At 36.1% G+C, this 18,926-nt stretch overlaps 1 protein-coding gene across 1 annotated transcript in view; it reads right to left on the reverse strand.

Moving 5' to 3' along the window:
* Window positions 1–6,927: 6,927 nt before the first annotated feature.
* The window catches only part of TMF1 (TATA element modulatory factor 1), a 31,598-nt gene continuing 19,599 nt past the window's right edge, over window positions 6,928–18,926 (reverse strand). Inside the window, exons 11-18 of the mRNA XM_032290444.1 lie at window positions 18,428–18,584; window positions 14,899–15,091; window positions 13,332–13,401; window positions 13,006–13,098; window positions 10,549–10,650; window positions 10,107–10,259; window positions 8,276–8,401; window positions 6,928–7,561 (exon numbers count right to left, since the gene is read on the reverse strand). Of these exons, the coding sequence (XP_032146335.1) occupies window positions 7,418–7,561; window positions 8,276–8,401; window positions 10,107–10,259; window positions 10,549–10,650; window positions 13,006–13,098; window positions 13,332–13,401; window positions 14,899–15,091; window positions 18,428–18,584 (1,038 nt within the window). The 3' untranslated portion in view covers window positions 6,928–7,417. The remainder of the gene's footprint in view (window positions 7,562–8,275; window positions 8,402–10,106; window positions 10,260–10,548; window positions 10,651–13,005; window positions 13,099–13,331; window positions 13,402–14,898; window positions 15,092–18,427; window positions 18,585–18,926) is intronic.

The following is an 18,926-nucleotide window of genomic DNA, read 5'->3' on the forward strand; positions in this document are numbered from 1 at the left end:
AAGGCCGGGCGTGGTGGCTCACGCCTTTAATCCCAGCACTTTGGGAGGCCGAGGCGGGTGGATCACGAGGTCAAGAGATCGAGACCATCCTGGTCAACATGGTGAAACCCCGTCTCTACTAAAACTACAAAAAATTAGCTGGGCATGGTGGCACGTGCCTGTAATCCCAGCTACTCGGGAGGCTGAGGCAGGAGAATTGCCTGAACCTAGGAGGCGGAGGTTGCGGTGAGCCGAGATCGTGCCATTGCACTCCAGCCTGGGTAACGAGAGTGAAACTCTGTCTCAAAAAAAAAAAAACAAAACAATTTAAGACAATTGAGAAAAATATAGATTGGATATTCAGTATCAGGAATTAGGTTAATTTTTTAGGTGTGATAATGACATGGTGATTTTCTAAGTCCTTAAATGTTAGAGTTACATATGCGAATATGTTCACATCATATGTCTGAAATGTACTTCAAAATAATCAGTGAAGGGTTGAAAAAGCGCACAAGTGAGGTATAAATGAACAAGAGGGCCATAACAATCACTGTTGATGGCTGAGGAGTATATGGGAATTCTCGATACTGTTCATTCTACTTTTGCGTATTCTTGAAATTTTGTATAGTCAGAACTTTTACATTGCATTACAAGTTTGCTAAATATGTTACAACTTTGCTGCTCACATTTTGACATTTTGGATAGCTTATAGACTGCTAACAGTATCAGCAGAATACAGTATACTGGTTATCTGATATATTCAACTGTTAGACCATAATTAAAAGGTGCTGGCATTTGTTTTTAGATGGGGTCTTGCTCTTTTCACCAGGCTGGAGTGCAGTGGCACGATCTTGGCTCACTGCAACCTCCATCTCCCAGATTCAAGCGATTCCCCTGCCTCGGCCTCCTGAGTAGCTGGGACTACAGGCGCGCCACCACATCCAGCTAATTTTTTGTATTTTAGTAGAGATGGGGTTTCACCATGGCCAGGATGGTCTCGATCTCCTGACCTCATGATCCACCTGACTCGGCCTCCCAAATTACTGGGATTACAGGCATGAGCCACCGCGCCCCGTCTGAAGTTTTTAATGAACAAATTTTTGCTATAACCAATCTATATGCTTATGATTTTACAGAAAAGCAGTAAGAAAAGTAGCAGCACATAGTTAATGATTCAAAACATGGACTCTGGAGCCAAACTGCACAAATTAGAATTCCAGCTTTGACACTTACTTTGCCGTATGACCTTGAGCAAGTTACTTAACCTTTATTTTTATTATATTATTTTGAGATGGACTCTAGCTCTGTCATCCAGGCTGGAGTGAAGTGGTGAGATCTCGGCTCACTGCAACCTCTGCCTTCTGAGTTCAAGCAATTCTCCTGCCTTAGCCTCCCGAGCAGCTGGGACTACAGGTACGCCACCATGCCCAGCTAATTTTTGTATTTTTAGTACAGACGGGGTTTCACCATATTGGCCAGGCTGGTCTCGAACTCCTGACCTCGTGATCCACCTGCCTCAGCCTCCCAAAATGCTGGGATTACAGGCGTGAACCACCGCAACCGGCATTTAACCTTTATTTTTAAAAATGGGGGTGATAATGACATCCACTTTAAAAGGTTGACTTGATCAAGTGTGAGTACACACTTCCTTTTCCAAAATCCTTGGGCCCCTGTGTGTTCCTTAACTTTAAAAAATAGTTTAAGGCCTGGCGCGGTGGCTCATGCCAGTAATCCCAGCACTTTGAGAGGCCGAAGCTGGTACATTATGAGGTCAGGAGTTCAAGACCAGCCTGACCAACATGGTGAAACTCCTGTCTGTCCTAAAAATACAAAAAATAGCCAGGTGTCGTGGCGCGACCCTGTATTCCCAGCTATTTAGGAGGTTGAGGCAGGAAAATCCCTTGAACCTGGAAGGCGGAAGCTTCAGTGAGCCGAGATCGTGCCATTGCACTCCAGCCGGGTGACAGAGCAAGACTCGGTCTCAAAAAAACAAAACAAAAAAAAAAAGGGAAAAAATAGAATACATATGCCCATCGTTTAAGTTAACACCCTTATTGAGCCTTGGGTCAATACCCCATAATTTCACACAATATTTCTGCAGCAAAATGTATGAGTATTCACACCAAGTTATACATAACCTTACGTCAAGTGCAGTGCAGACTTTATCACCAACGTGGATTTAACAACAAATGTATTAAAATATATATGATTTTTTAGAGCTTTGTGGATTTCAGAACAGTGATTATGGGATTATAATCCTACAGAAGTGAGTTCCTTACACAGTGCTTGGAACAAAATAAGACTATGTTTCCCAAAAAAAGAAAAAAGAAAAGACTATGCTTTCTATTTCCCACCTGACCACAAATTTTTGAACAGTATATGTAATTTTTAAAAATAAGATTGTAATTTTGAAAGAGACAAATTGGCATGGCATTTTATAAAAATGAAAGGAAAGCCTCCATGTAGCATGCTGTGCCCATACCTGTAAATGCAAGAATGTTTAATAATAAACAAACAGAAAAACCTGCCATTACTGTCTTGATTAATATTATTTGCGACTCTAAATATTAAATTTAGCCTACTTGGGAGTAGGGCAGTGTGGAGAATTCCAGACAGTTCTAAAAGTAAATTCTCTTTACCATATTTGTGAATTACTGAAGCATTCTGATTTTTTTTTTTTGTTTTGAGAAAAGGGTTTAAGTATTAATAAGAAAGGCATTTAATTTCCAGTCTATCTTGTAAAAAGATCTTAATTTGCTAAAAGGTAAAATGTGTATGTATAAAGGCAATAGATTAAAGGTACCTGAAAGGACCAAAGTTAGAGCTTAATCAAAGCAATATGAACTCAGAAATAAAGGATAACTTACTTTAACTGTTATTACTTGAATACACAAACATAAGACTTTTAGAAGAATATCTTGATATTGTTTAAGATTTAAAACTGACACCAATAATTCTTTACAGTAGCTTTTTAAAAAAAAATTTATTTTATTTTATTTTTTTGAGACAGAGTCTCACTTTGTCACCAGGCGCCAGGCTGGAGTGCAGTGGCTCCATCTCAGCTCACTGTAACCTCCGCCTCCCAGGTTCAAGCAATTCTCCTACCTCAGCCTCCCGAGTAACTGGGACTACAGGTGCATGCCACCACGCCCAACTAATATTTGTATTTTGGTAGAGACAGGGTTTCACTACGTTGGCCAAGATGGTCTCAATTTCTTGACCTCATGATCCGCCCACCTCAGCCTCCCAAAGTGCTGGGATTACAGGTGTGAGCCACCACACCCAGCCTACAGTAGCTTTTTTTCTTTCAAGAATGTAAACATCTAATTGCAAATCATTTTCCTATCCATTAAAATATAAATACTATTTTGCTAAAATATGGGTAGAGATCACCTAGTCATAAGTAAATTCGTAGAACAGTGCTTTCCAAAAATACATCTTCATTAGAGAAACTACACTTCAGGCCAGGCACGGTGGCTCATGCCTATAATCTCAGCACTTTGGGAGGCCAAGGTGGGAGGGTCACTTGAGGTCAGAAGTTCAAGACCAGCCTGGCCAACATGGTGAAACCTGTCTCTACTAAAAATACAAACATTAGCTGGGCATGCTGGAGTGCACCTGTAATCCCAGCTACTTGGGAGGCTGAGGCAGGAGGATCACTTAAACCTGGGAGGCAGAGGTTGCAGTGAGCCAACATCATGCCACTGCACTCCAGCCTGGACAACAGAGTGAGACTGTCAAAAAAGAAAGAAAGAAGAAAAACTACAGTTAAAACTAATAATATTAATACTAACAACTTATAGAAAATTAAGGCTTATCTTCATTTTCTTAAAATATTAATCTCAAATGTAAACAAGTCATATTTTCATAAAATATTCATTCCTCATTCATTGCTATTGACCACTATAAATTTTGTTAAAAATGAAATACACTATTACTATTTTAAAATCTTTATTCAATCAGATCCATGCTTATTTACATTATCTTTCATTTAGAATTAAAATATTATGTCAATCTGTAGTTTAAATCATACTTTTAGCCCTTTACAAAATATGTGATTAAAGATTTTATAGTTTAAAATGGACCTTGAATAGGGAAAACTGGATTCATTTTTAATGAAAATGAAAAATTATGATACACTAGAACATAAATGTATACATACTAAACATACAATATTAAAACAAGATAAAACGTCTACAATTATTTTTTCTATTTTCTAAATACTATAAATCATATACTTTTAATAAACAATGAAATAAAACTCTCAATAAATGCCAACTGAAGAGATCGAGAAAAAAATTTTCCTTAACATTCTTTTCACTTTCTTCACTGCAAACTTCATGTTTCCTAGGTCAGAAGTTATCCACTTTAGAATATCTTAAGTCACAATATAGATATATTTGGTACATTCCACATGCTAAACTGTACAGCTGGCAATTCTCAAAAAAGAAGTAAAAGAAATGTAAGAAATGGTAGACTCAATTTAGCCTCCCAAGAATTGGAAGGACACCTACAGACAGTGCTTAATTGTCTATAAATCACCAACTTTCCCTTCATTTACTCATTTTTTATATTCTTGAAAATGTTATTATTTGCAGATTTTTTCTTTCAAGAATGGAAACATCTAATTGCATTAAAATATTATTCTTTTGCTAGCATATGGGTAGAGATGTTTTAATGATAAACAGCAAAGAATACCAATGAATATTCAATAGGTATACTTTGAATATTCAATAACCATTAAAATATTATTCTTTTGCTAGCATATGGGTAGAGATGTTTTAATGACAAACAGCAAAGTATACCAATGAATATTCAATAGGTATTCTGCCACCTACTGGAGTTTTTCAAGAAACTGTTTAAGTTCACTTTAAAGTATTGGGAGATCTGAGTGTTTAACAATCAAAATATGATCAGTGTATGAGCTATTTATCTGTAGATAAGAGTAATATATGGTAATATATAGCCAGAAACTTAAATAGCTGTTTGTCATTTTTAAATAAATGCAAAAACACTTTAAAATTTTCAGTGAAATGATCTTATTTATGTTCATAAGGATTCAGAAAAAAGAATGTTTAATATTATAAAATTGAAAGGTTTAGGAAAGAGTTTTATTGCAATCTTTTCTCTGCAACTGCAGTTTTTTCTACTAATGGATATTTTAAAGGGACTATTTCATAATTCCAAAATGTCTAGTTTCAAATGCTTCACAGAATTTTGTAACTTACGTTTCGCATACAGTAGTCTCCCCTTATCCATGATTTTGCTTTCTATGGTTTCAGTTAGGCATGGTCAACCACACTCTGATTACAGGTGAGTACGGTACAATAAGATATTTTGAGAGAAAGAGACAGATCACATTTGCATAACTTTTATTACAGTGCATTGTTCTACTTTCAGTTATTATCTCTTGCTGTGCCTAATTTATAAATAAAACCTTTTCATAGGTGTGTGTGTATATATATATATACACATATGTTGCAAGACCCCCAGTGAAAGTCTGAAACTATATATATATATATATAGTTTCAGACTTTCACTGGGGGTCTTGCAACATATGTCCCATGGATAAGAGGGAACTACTGTATTTTCTAATCCTACACATTTCTTATTGCTTATCTCTCCTGTCATTCTGCCCTTGAATATTACCAAAAAATAAATAAATAGTCAAGCTGACAAAAAGCTATTAGACTGCTTTTTACCACTAAAATGAAGAAAATTAATTGTATGAATTTGCCTCACACTGCAAGAATATTTATTAATGCTACAAATCAGAGATCCAATGACAGAAACACTGTCTGGAATACAAAAAGAACAAAAATGAGGTCATTTGAATTGCCCTGAAAAACTCTCCAAATTCTTCAAGATGGATTACTTGTAGCTATACTCCACAGTACTAGTGTTTAAAATTGAACTACAAATTAAATGAGAGTTTTCTGTTTTGTTTTTTTGTTTGTTTGTTTTGAGATGGAGTCTTGCTCTGTCACCCAGGCTGGCGTACAGTGGTACAATCTTGGTTCATTGCAACCTCTGCCTCCCAGGTTCAAGCAATTCTCCTGCCTCAGCCTCCCGCGTAGCTGGGATTATAGGCACGTACCATCATGCCAGGCTAATTTTTGTATTTTTAGTAGAGACGGGGTTTCACCAAACTGTTGGTCATGCTGGTCTTGAACCCCTGACCTTAGGTGATCCGCCCGCTTCGGCCTCCCAAAGTGCTGGGATTACAGGTGTGAGCCATGGCACCCAGCTGTAAATGAGAGTTTTAATGTGGAAATAAAGGCAGTTAAATAACTTTCAGTAATAAAATGCATCAAAATATTTCACAGATTGAAAACACAGCCTGGTTAACTTTTTGAATAAAATAACATTTGGAAGAAGGCATAGCTATTTTTAAAAGCTATTCCATACTTTCCTTGTGTTTAAAGTTTCAAGAAAAAATAAAATGATAAATCACACAGAATTATAAAATGCCAAATTCAAGTTAACTCCTATAATTTTTCTATTTTGTTATGAATATTAGGTTATATCAAACATTCATTTTTAAATGTGCTAAAAAAATGGGTTTACAAAATATGAACAGGTAATTTTTAAAGAGTAAATTATGTTAAGAACTTTATTATTTTTTATTATTTTTATAGGGTAGTAAAATAATTCCTCTTCAAAGTCATTTAAATGTTACTGATGCCATCGCAAAATCATTATAAATAAATTTTCTCTACTATCCAATTACATCTAGATAACATTGAATATGTACAGGTTTCTCTGGATAAGTACCAAAAGGTACCACATTTTATACAGACTTAATTGTGAAAGCTGGGTGAAATAAATTTTCAGACCAAAATTTATTTTAAGTTTAAATCGCTCACTCTTTAAATTTCAGACAGTGTCAGTGTGACTTACTTTTAAAGGAAAAAAAGTTAGTTTAAAATTTAATAACCACAGATTTAGTAATTTTTTACTTAAACACTTAATGTACATTTTCATGAGTAATAAGATATGTTGAAAACTTCAATGTGAAAGATTTCAAAGTTTCAGTATGTTAACATTACTCTTTAAATGTTCTTAATATATATATAAACACAAATTATATAAACAACTAGTTGTATATCTGCAATACATATATGAATACCATTCTTCTTCCCTAGCCATACTGATATAAGGATAAAGTAATAAATCTCTGTGCTATTCAAGGAAAAAAAATGAATGCTTTAAAAAATAAATCTTTAAAGAATAGTTTCAAAAATAAAGTTCAAATATTGCACAAAATAATTTAACTGTAAATATTACTACATAGTGTAAAACAATTTTTAAAAAAATTTTTACACTCTACAGTAAATCTCATTTTCTAATTCTATAAAAGAATTTATTGGAAGTCCACATTAAATGTTTAGATGTTAAATGCTTACATTCAGTTTGACAGGAATTAAATTTTCACAAGTTAACTGAGCCTTTGTCTTAAAAGTTCATCTATTTGAGTTTTATACATATTTTTTACATCTTCAAGATCTAATCGAAGTTCTTCTGCCTCTTCTGCTTTTTCTCCATACATCTGCAGAATAGTGTTGTACCTTTGGTCCAAATCCTGCAAAATGTATGTTTACAATTTTTAATATAACTACACAGAACATCTTTAATATTTATATTGCCATAGAAGTGAACAATGAAAATACTACAATTTAAATAAAAGCATATACTAATCTCTTTTAAAACTTAAACTCACAGTCCAGTCTATGTTGAAATAAATAGCAAAAAAAAAAAAAAAAAATTAAAGAAAAAAACCAAGCTAGATAGCTATTTTACCTCTCTCTCCACTAAATCTACAATTCTCCCCATATATGGCTTCTCTCCCATTAATGTAAGAACACTTAATAAAAATTTAGTTTCTTTGTTCCATGGTGGTATAAGTATTACCTGGCTTTAGCCCAGAGGAAAGATCAAAAGAAAATACATTCTCATTTATGGCTTAATAGTGTCTTCTAACATCCAGATATGATAATTGTAATGATACATGTAACATCAAAAGTTCAATGTTATAAATGAAGCTTAGCCAAATGAAATCTAGTTCTTTTCATATACTGGAACTAAACATGATTGTGAAAATTATTTTGAATATGTAATGACATAAGCCACATAAAAGATTCATTTTTAAAGTTCTTTGCTTAAATATTAATATTCCTTAATTTTCAAAGAAATCACTAATACGTACATATATGCATTTTATATAAACTAAAAACATGAGATTAAATGTAAACGAACTAAAATATCTTAAACTCATCCTTAAGTGAAGAATACTTACTCTTAGCTGAGTTCTAAGTTTGGGTATCTCCTTCACCTTCTCTTCAAGTTCATCAGTTTGATTTGTTAATTTAACTAGTTCTTCAGCCATCATTGATCGAGTTTTTTCTAGATTGCCAATTTCTAGCTGAAAAGCATTACCACAAAATAGTTTAAGTCAAAATCTATCTTGTTTAATACTCCTGCTAATATAAAAATATTTAAAGTGTGTGTGTGTGTTTTAAATAGACATGTCAACATATAACCTTGAGCTAGCTCTTTAAGTAAAGGAAACAGGGGCAGAAAATGGGTCCCAACTTTCCTAAGAGGTATACCATTTATAAGGTTTCCTACGCAACAGAGATAAAGAAGAAAATCCAATTATTTGTTTGAAAACATGCAACCATATATTTTTTCTAATCTAAAGAAATGACACGCCGGGCGCGGTGGCTCAAGCCTGTAATCCCAGCACTTTGGGAGGCCGAGGCGGGTGGATCACGAGGTCAAGAGATCGAGACCATCCTGGTCAACATGGTGAAACCCTGTCTCTACTAAAAATACAAAAAGCATTAGCTGGGCATGGTGGCGCGTGCCTGTAATCCCAGCTACTCAGGAGGTTGAGGCAGGAGAATTGCCTGAACCCAGGAGGCGGAGGTTGCAGTGAGCCGAGATTGGGCCATTGCACTCCAGCCTGGGAAGCAAAAGTGAAACTCCGTCTCAAAAAAAAAAAAAAAAAAAAAAGAAATGACACATATTTCAGTTATTCTAAATTATTAAAATAACCCAAGGAAATAAAAACATACTTTAACATAGCCCCACCTGTGTAGGTTGTATTGATAGAGGCTTTCATCACTAACAAAGAAATTAATTAAGTCCCTGTATAGCATACCGGCTATACAAACATCTGAGATTAAGATTATTCTGATCTACTTTTTGCCAATTCAAGTTCTTTAATAGAGTAATATTTTCATATAACTAAAAGCACATAATGGGAGTAGAATTTTTACTAACTTCTGAGTGTACTGTGTTTAACACTGAAAAGAGGTATCCTTATTCAAAATGCGTTGGACCAGGAATGTTTCAAATTTCATTTTTTTTTTTTTTTTTTTTTTTTTCAGATTCTGGAATATTTGCATTACGTACTTACTGGCTAAGCACCCCAAATCTGGAAATCCAAAACGCTCAATTCAGTATTTCCTTTGTAAATCATGTCAGCACTCAAGGTTTTGGATTTTGAGGCATTTTGGATTTCAGATTTGGGATGCTCAACCTGTAAAACATTTTAACATTTCTGACTGTTCAAAGTTTTTTAAAAGCCAAAAAGGTTAAGATGGGAGGATCCTCCCTCAACAACTCATGTTGTTTCCTCCCATGTACAGGCTATTACAGTTCTAACATCTCTCATACTCTTTATTCCTTCATTCCCGGGGGAGTTGGAATAACTTATCTAGGAGGTAAATCTGAATAGAACAGGCATTCTCAGCTCAGCAACTTCCCTTTATCCTGCTGGGAAAGAGCTACTTGAAAGGAGGAGGCATCCTCTGCTCCTAGATGCTTATGTCTTATGCGGGCAGGTTGTAACACATGGGATGCCTGCCCCAGCCCAGCATTTCCTGTGACAAATCAGCCAAATCTGCCTAATTCTGGCAATCAGTCAGGTTCAGTTGGCTGTTTTCCTTAGCTAATTTCCCTTTTTAGCCTTTATCATTTATATATGATACATTTTGGGCTTCACATGCCACTTATGTCATCTTGTTTCTCAATTTGCTCAGAATTCAGATGCAAATGAAGGATGCTATTCACTGGCCCCAAAACTTCATTTACTTCCATAGCAAATTTAATTTTTCCAATACCTGTAAATGGGTAATTTCCCCTTCCCTTAGCTTTAGCTGAGACTGTAGGTTTTCAATAATGCTAGATCCTGCTCCCATCCTTATGGCATCATAAAGGTTGCTTCCATTTGCTGATACAGACATTGGTCCAAATGAATGATCATGAGACTCATCCTATGTTAATTAAGAAAGCACATACAGTCATTTGGTTATCATAGCTTGTGTTCCATTACCAGGTTTGAACAAAAATGGTTCTGTCAATTTTTGCTTTAAATGATTATGACTTTCTCAAAGGCAGAAAATCATCCATGTATTTCCTCTCACTACAATTAGTACTCCTCCACAAGTATTCAGATGAATTGTCTATAAAATGGCAAGGTCGTGGTGACAGACAATCTTGATATTTGCATATTTCCTTTATTATTATTCTAAGAACCAAGCACATATAAAAATAAAACATCACCTGAGACAGAAAAGATGTCTGTAGTCCTGCCATATCAACACCACTTATTGAACTTGAGCGTGACATGGTGGGAGTGCTAGAAACAGAAAATGGCTTGCGTTCCTTAGAGAGTAAAAAAAAAAAAAAATTCTGTTCAGATTAAAGAGCAAAGAGATAAGCAGAGAAAGAAAGAACATTTTCTAGGGTTAATGAGAACAAAGATTCAATCTTTTTAAAAAAGGCAAACTACAAAGGAATTCAATACAATCAAATAAAGAAAAAATTTTTTTTAAAGATTCATTCTAATTTTCCCATAAAAAGACTTCTGAAGTCTTATCAAAAATACAATATTGGGCAGGGTGCGGTGGCTCATGCCTGTAATCACAGCACTTTGGGAGGCTGAGGAAGGCAGATCACAAGGTCAGGAGTTTGAGACCAGCCCGGCCAATATGGTGAAACCCTGTCTCTACTAAAAAATAATAAAAAAATTATCTAGATGTGTTGGCACATGGCTGTAGTCCCAGCTACTCGGGAGGCTGAGGCAGAATACCTGGAATCCAAGAGGCAGAGGTTGCAGTGAGCTGAGATCACACCACTGCACTCCAGCCTGGACGACAGAGCAAGACTCCATCTCAAAAAAAAAAAAAAAAAGTACAATATTTGGCTGGGCACGGTGGCTCATGCCTGTAAATCCCAGCACTTTGGGAGGCTGAGGCAGGCAGATCATCAGAGGTAGGAACTTCAAGACCATCCTGACCAACATGGAGAAACCCCATCTCTACGAAAAATACAAAATTAGCTGGACATGGTGGCACATGCATGTAATCCCAGCTACTTGGAAGGCGGAGGCAGGAGAATCACTGGAATCTGGGAAGTGGAGGTTGCGATGAGCTGAGACCGCATCATTGCACTCCAGCCTGGGCAACAAGAGTGAAACTCTGTCTTAAAAAAAAAGAAAAAAGAAAAAAGTACAATATGTACTAATTAAAACCATAGATAGACTTGGTTAGATCATCACAGGACCCATTTATTACAATAAGGTACTTTGTTGGGTTTTTATAATGGAATGAGAATGTTTCTGTTAAGCTTCATATTATACAAAATACTATCAGTTAAACCTATTTCTGTAACATAAAATTACTGATGAGTGTTAAAAACCATAAAATTTCTGGCTTATCCATTTTATTTTTAATGTATTTTTAAAATTCCAAATAAGTTCGATGAGTAATTTAAATTTACATATAAGTGGTTTAAATATATTATGCTAACTCCAAGTACACTATAATTCTTTCAATACAGAAAACTCATTGTATTTTTATTTTTCTTATTTTTGAAAAAAAGTCTCACTCTGTCGCCCAGGCTGCAGTGCAGTGATGCAATCTCAGCTCACGGCAGCCTCTGCGTCTAGGGTATAAGTAATTCTCTCACCTGTGCCTCCCGAGTAGCTCAGATTACAGGCTCATGCCACCATGCCCGGCTAATTTTTGTATTTTTAGTAGAGATGGGGATTTGCCATGTTGGCCAGGCTTGTCTCAACTCCTGGGCTCAAGTGATCTACCCATCTCAGCCTGCTGGGATTACAGGTGTGAGCCACCAAGGCCAGCCTCAGAAAATTTATTTTAGAAAAATTACCCTCATTAACCAGAAAGCAAGCAAGCCAGATTTACACCTTAACTGCCTATAGGCCAAATGAAGTGCACTGGTTTCAGTGAGAGATGAGTAAATTCATTTAAAAAGGGACAATTTCAAGTCCTGGAAATCATAGATCTCTTTGTATAAACTCAAATTACTTTGGGTCCACTCCAAGCAGGACACTGATTATAATAATAGAATTTATCACTATGTTGATTTCAGACATTGAAAAAATGATACCTATAAAGCAGGAATTTCTAATCTTTTCGTTCCCTGGGCCACATTTGAAGAACAAGAATTGTCTTGGGCCACACATAAAATATACTAACAATAGCTGATGAGATTAAAAAAAAAACAAACCATGAAAAAAATCTCATGATGATTTAAGAAAGTTTACGAATTTTTGTTGGGCTTCATTTAAAGTCATCCTGGGCCATATGCCAACCAGGGTCACAGGATGGACAAGCTTATTATACAGCATAGCTAAAATTAAAAAACATGGCTGGGTGTGGTGGCTCACGCCTGTAATGCAGCACTTTGGGAGGCCGAGGCAGGTGATCTCCTGAGGTCAGGAGTTTGAGACCAGAGTGGTCAATGCGGTGAAACCCTGTATCTACTAAAAATACAAAAATTAGCTGGGCATGATGGCATGTGCCTATAACCCCAGCTACTCAGGAGCCTGAGGCAGGAGAATTGCTTGGACCTGGGAGGTGGAGATTGCAGTGAGCCACTGCACTCCAGCCTGGGTGACAAGAGCAAACCTCCGTCTCAAAAAAAAAAAAACAACAAAGATTAATCACAGCATCTACTAAATGGTTACACCAAAAACAAAATGAAATTCAATACCTTTTCTTTTATTGCTTCTTGAGTAAAAATGGCTTTCTTCTTTTCTTGTTCAACTTTCATTCTTTCCATTTCTAACTGACTATTCAACAGTGTCTAATGGAGAGAGATAAAATTAGATAATTTCTGTGATACTGATGCATGCCATGAGAAGTCAGTCCCAAAGTTAGAAGCATGAAGTAGAAACTCCTATTTGTTTCACTACTAAAGACCAAGTTCCAAAAGCAGTGGCATCACTCATTTCATCTTGTTATCTCATTAGTTTGCTGCCATCCCCAACCATTCTCTAATGTAAGCCCTAAGAGGTGAGTGATCATGAAGGGAAATACCTTTTCTTTCCTTGTTTCTTCAAGTGTCCTTACATATTCATCTTTTAGGTTTTCTAATTCAACCTGGTACCTATTAAACCAAAGAGAATTAAAAAACAAAAAACAGAAAATGAAAAAGATGACAGTATACACTATTAAAAACTCAGTACTTTAACTCCAGCTACCTATTGAGAAGTCATTTTTATTACCGGATTGACATCAGTGATTTTTCAACAGTGTTTTCCAGATCCCATTTGAGTTTGACTCAAAAACCAAACCACAAGTGAAAAATATCCACTTTTGTGCATTTTATTTATTGGTGCTCTGGGTTAAGATTTCATTTATTAAAAATAACTTTGAGTATCATCATCCCCTAATATGCTCAGATTCCACAAAGCTTATTATTAGGGAGTTCTATGAAAATGTTTATAAAAGTTCAGATATTTTAGTTTAGAAATCATTTTTACTTGACTACTTTTTTAAAAAGTAAAATTTCCAAGGAAGAACACAGAGGGTAAAAAATACCAACCATTGCCTATTAACATATTCTCAGATAGTTGGATTTTACACCCCGTGGTTTCTAAGAACTCAGACATTTATTTAGAAAAGGCTTAAACTATGCTGCTAAAACCCTTGTAATATAAAACTCCAAAGAGTGGTCTGAAAACTATTTTGTGGTGTTACAGCCCCCTTTTAAAAATCTGATTGAAGGTATAAATCCTTTCCCTGGAAAAATCCAAATATATACAAAACACGCCACACAATCTCATCAACCTATATAATAGTCAATGAATCCCAGTACTATCCTGCTATAGTATCCTATTACTTTTTTTTTTTGGAGACTTTTTTTTTGAGAGTCTTGCTCTGCTGCACAATGGGGGTGCCATGGTGCCATCTCTGGTCACTGAATCTCACACGTTCAAGCGATTCTCCTGCCTCAGCTTCCCGAGTAGCTGGGATTACAGGTGTCCGCCACAATGCCCGGCTAATTTTTGTATTTTTAGTAGAGACAGGGTTTCATCATGTTGGCCAGGCTGGTCTTTAACTCCTGAACCTCAGGTGATCCACCCGCCTTGGCCTCCCAAAGTGCTGGGATTACAGGCGTGACCCTCCATACCTGGGCATAATATCCTATTACTAATCATTCTAACTTTAAACACTAAAAGTGTTTACTTTTAGTTCTTCGTACTATGAAGCTAAAAGCCAGCAATACACTTTGTTTGTTTGTTTGTGATGGAGTCTCACTCTGTCACCCAGGCTGGAGTGCAGTGGCACAATCTCAGCTCACTGCAACTTTCACCTCCCAGGCTCAAGTTATTCCTGTGCCTCAGCTTCCGAGTTGCTGCGATTACAGGTGCATGCCACCACGCCCAGCTAATTTTTGTATTTTTAGAAGAGACTAGGTTTCACCATGTTGGCCAGGCTGGTCTCGACCTCCTGACCTCAAGTGATCTGCCTGCCTTGGCCTCCCAAAGTGCTAGGATTACAGCAGACGTGAGCCACCATGCCTGGCCCAACAACATACTTTTAAAAAGTGCTTTATGATGTCATGGAACTACCAAAAATATCACTCAAAAACCACGCTCACCTATTATTCTCATCCTCCAGTTTTCGTAGCCTATTTTTCTCTGATTCTAGCTGGGCTTGAAATCTACTGTTTTCTTGTCTTAAGAGAGAATTCTGTGACTCCATAGAAGACATCTGAATTTTGTTAGCAAGGAGTTCTTCTGTAGCTGCATGTTCTCTCTCCACTGCTGCTGCCAGCAAGGTCTGGGATTCACCTGATTATAGGACAGAAAGAAAAATCACATACACATATAGTCCAGAGACCAAAATACCAAGTCAATTATGATTTCAAACATTTAATGATGCGGTTATTGCCTAAGGCAGGACTATCTACTGGGACAAATGAACCAATCTTAACTTATACCTGCTTTTTCATTCTTTTCCAAAAGTATTTTAATTTGAAAATAGAGTCATGCATTAAAAGAGTAGTGGATAACAAATGGTCCTGGAGCAATTGGACATCTATATAAAACAAAACAAAAAAATCCTATACATCACATCATACAAGAAAATTAACTCAAAATGGTTCAAAGACTTAAATATAAAACATAAAACTAAAAAACTTTTAGGAAAAAATAGAGGAGAAAGTCTTCAGGATCTAGAGCAAGGCAAAGAGTACTTGGATTTGACACCAAAAACAAGAGTCATAGAAAGAAAAACTGACAAACTTCTTCAAAATTTTGAATTTTTAAATCTATGTGAAGAGGATGAAAAGGCAAGATATAGAGTGAGAGCAAATAAATGCAAACCATATATCAAGGACTAGTATCAGGAATATATAACAATCTAGTGAGAAAATGGGTAAAAGACATAGACATTTCACCATAGAGGATGTACAAATGAAAAACAGGACATAAAATGATGTTCAATATTATTAGTCATTAGAGAAATATAAATTAAAATCATAATGAGGTATGATTACATGCCTGTCTGAGTAACTAAAAGAAAAAACAGGGACAACACAAAATGTTGGCAACAATGTGAATAAACTAGATTACTCTTATACAGCCACTTTGGAAATAGTTTGGCATTTTCTTAAAAACACTAAACATGACTTGGGCATTTATCCAGAGAAATGAAAACTTAGGTCCACACTAAAACCTGTATCTGAATATTCACAGTACCTGCATCTGTAATAGCCAGAAACTGGAATCAGCCTGGATATCCTTTGCCCACTGAATGTCTAAACAAACTGTGGTACATACATACCATGGAATAACACTCTGCAGTAAAAACACTGAACTGCTGATACAAACAACTACTGTGTGAACCTCTTCCTGGGCATTATGCTGAGTGAAAAAAGCCAATCCCAAAATGTCATACACTGTATAATTTTATTTATGTAACATTTTTGAAATGACAGAATTTTAGAAATAATGGAGGACAGATTAGTGACTGCCAGAGATTTGGGACAGGCGAGGGAGGAGGTTCAGAGAGTGGGAGGTGTGTTTCCAAAAGGGTAACAGCTAAGAAAAAAAGAAGAAAAAGGCAACAGGAAGGGCTCATAGTGTTGGAACTGTTCAATATTCTTGACTATGGTAATGAACATGTGGTAAAGTTGTACAGAACTTAATACATATGTGTGTGTGCGTGCGTGTCACACACACACACACACACAAATGAGTACCAATAAAACTATGGAAATCTGAATAAAATTAGTAGATGGTATCCATGCCAATACTATGATTGATATTATACATTAATATTGCTAAAATTTTAATACTTGGAAATATTAAGCAATGTCTGCACAGGACCTTTCTATATTATTTCTTATAACTGCATGTGAATCTACAGTATATCATTAAAAATTTCAATTGAAAAAAGAGCAATGGATAAGATTCTGAGATTTAACCTAGGTAAGAATTCTCATATTTTTTCTCCACCAAAGTAGAGCTAATAACACCTCTATTTTACATTTTACACTCTGCTCCACAGAATATCTATGGTCTTTTTAATAGCATTCCTTGGTATGTTGGTACTGTGGCTTTGCCTATATGCTAGCATGATACCACATATCCCTGAGGGTATGGAAACTTCAGTCTAAAAACCACAAAAGTATCAGTTGTTAGCATTCATTTACTGCAAATATTTATTTCAAAAGGTATCATTTTCAGATGTCTCATATTTCATTTCACATTGGTCTCAAAAAAGTTGTCATAAATGACAGACCTAACATTTATACCTATAAATTTAAATATACATTAAGGTTTATCTAGTTCAGTAAATTTTTTTAAGCAGATGAATCTTTTTCTAGACCAAATCTTACATGGAACTCCAATAAAATAAGACAAAAGAGGCCCTGTTTTCATTATAGCAGCCCGGGAAGCCCTGCCTATTATTTATCAAGCTTCCCTCTCACTGTGACAGCAGCCACAAAGGTATCCAAGAGTCCAATGAATACTACTTGACAATCACTAATCTTCCTAGGTATTGTATTCTTTTTGTGGCAAAAAAAAAAAAAAGTCACTAATCTAGTTCACCCCTCCTAATTCACAAGGAATAGCACAGAGAGAGTTGGAACAATATAAGTGACTTGTTCCAGACTGTTTTGTTGGATGATTCAAAACAAAACACCCTGAGTCCCTGTCTCCTTACTCATTCAGGTCTGATTTTATCACTACACCATGATTTCTCAAATTACAGTGAGTGTCAGGCATAAAAGGCATACTTGAATTTTTCATGAATCTGCTAGCTGCTGGGATATCTATAATATACGTACACTACCTGTCTGTGCTTGAAGGGAAACATTTCAGAACAATACTTTTCTTTCTATTAACATCACAGAAGGGCAACTTGGGGCATGACTGTAAAAAAGCAGAATATGGGAGATGGAGTCTCACTCTGTCATCCAGGCTGGAGTACAGTGGCACGATCTCAGTTCAGTGCTGCCTCTGCTTCCCAGGTTCAAGTGATTCTCTGCCTCATCCTCCCAAGTAACTAGGATTACAGGCATGCACCACAGCACCCAATTAATTTTTGTATTTTTAATAGGGATGGGGTTTCATCACATTGGCCAGGCTGGTCTTGAACTCCTGGCCTCAAGTGATATGCCCGTCATGGTCCCCCAAAATGCTGGGATTACAGATGTAAGCCACCATGCCCTGCCAGAATATAGAATCTTAAGACTCCATAGTATCTCTCTTCTAAAGTTGATCTTGACTCTCCTTAGACCTATTTTCGCTCTTGGAATTGTACCACTGATGAGAATCATATCTGATCTCGACCTCCTACACTATTGCAGACAAGCTACAAAGGGGTCAGATTTAGCAATGGACAAGAAAAAACTCAAGTGCAACAGTCTGTAGAAATAAATGACATGGAACTACTTTAGCCAGTATCTGATAACATTGTGTAACCGGAAAAAATGGTTTGAAAGAGACATAATAAAGGTATTAAAAATACACATAGAAAAAGAGAAAAGGTAAAAATCGAAATATTAGACACAAAATATAACTATCAGAGCAAATGAATTTCAGTTTCATACCATTACTCTAATTCTGTAAACAAGATGGAAGGGTTTCTGCATTGAGCATAAAAACTAAAGCAGTTACCAAGCCTATCAGAAAGATTCTTCTCTAATTTCTCCCACGACGATGTCTGGGACCCTAGGGTTGCTTGCAAATTTTCTATCTGTCGAAGCAGTGGTCTTGTTGTTGATGAAACACTCTGACTCAGTTCCTGGTTTCGATTCTCTGCTTCCTGGAGTCTCTGAATCATGAAATTATTAAGTCACTACCAATGACACTAATAAAAACATTAAAAGCGCTAGCAAACCTAAACTTTAGGAGAGATTCCTGGACAATTATTTTTCCAAGAGAAAATTATTTGCTTTTAAATTAAATTATTATTATTATTATTATTATTTTTTTTTTTTGAGACAGAGTTTCACTCTTGTTACCCAGGCTGGAGTGCAATGGCGCGATCTCGGCTCACCGCAACCTCCGCCTCCTGGGTTCAGGCAATTCTCCTGCCTCAGCCTCCTGAGTAGCTGGGATTACAGGCACGCGCCACCATGCCCAGCTGATTTTTTGTAGTTTTAGTAGAGACGGG

The sequence above is a fragment of the Sapajus apella genome, unplaced genomic scaffold, assembly GCF_009761245.1.
Source record: "Sapajus apella isolate SASKATOON/1434 unplaced genomic scaffold, GSC_monkey_1.0 scaffold23, whole genome shotgun sequence".
Taxonomy (NCBI): Eukaryota; Metazoa; Chordata; class Mammalia; order Primates; family Cebidae; genus Sapajus; species Sapajus apella.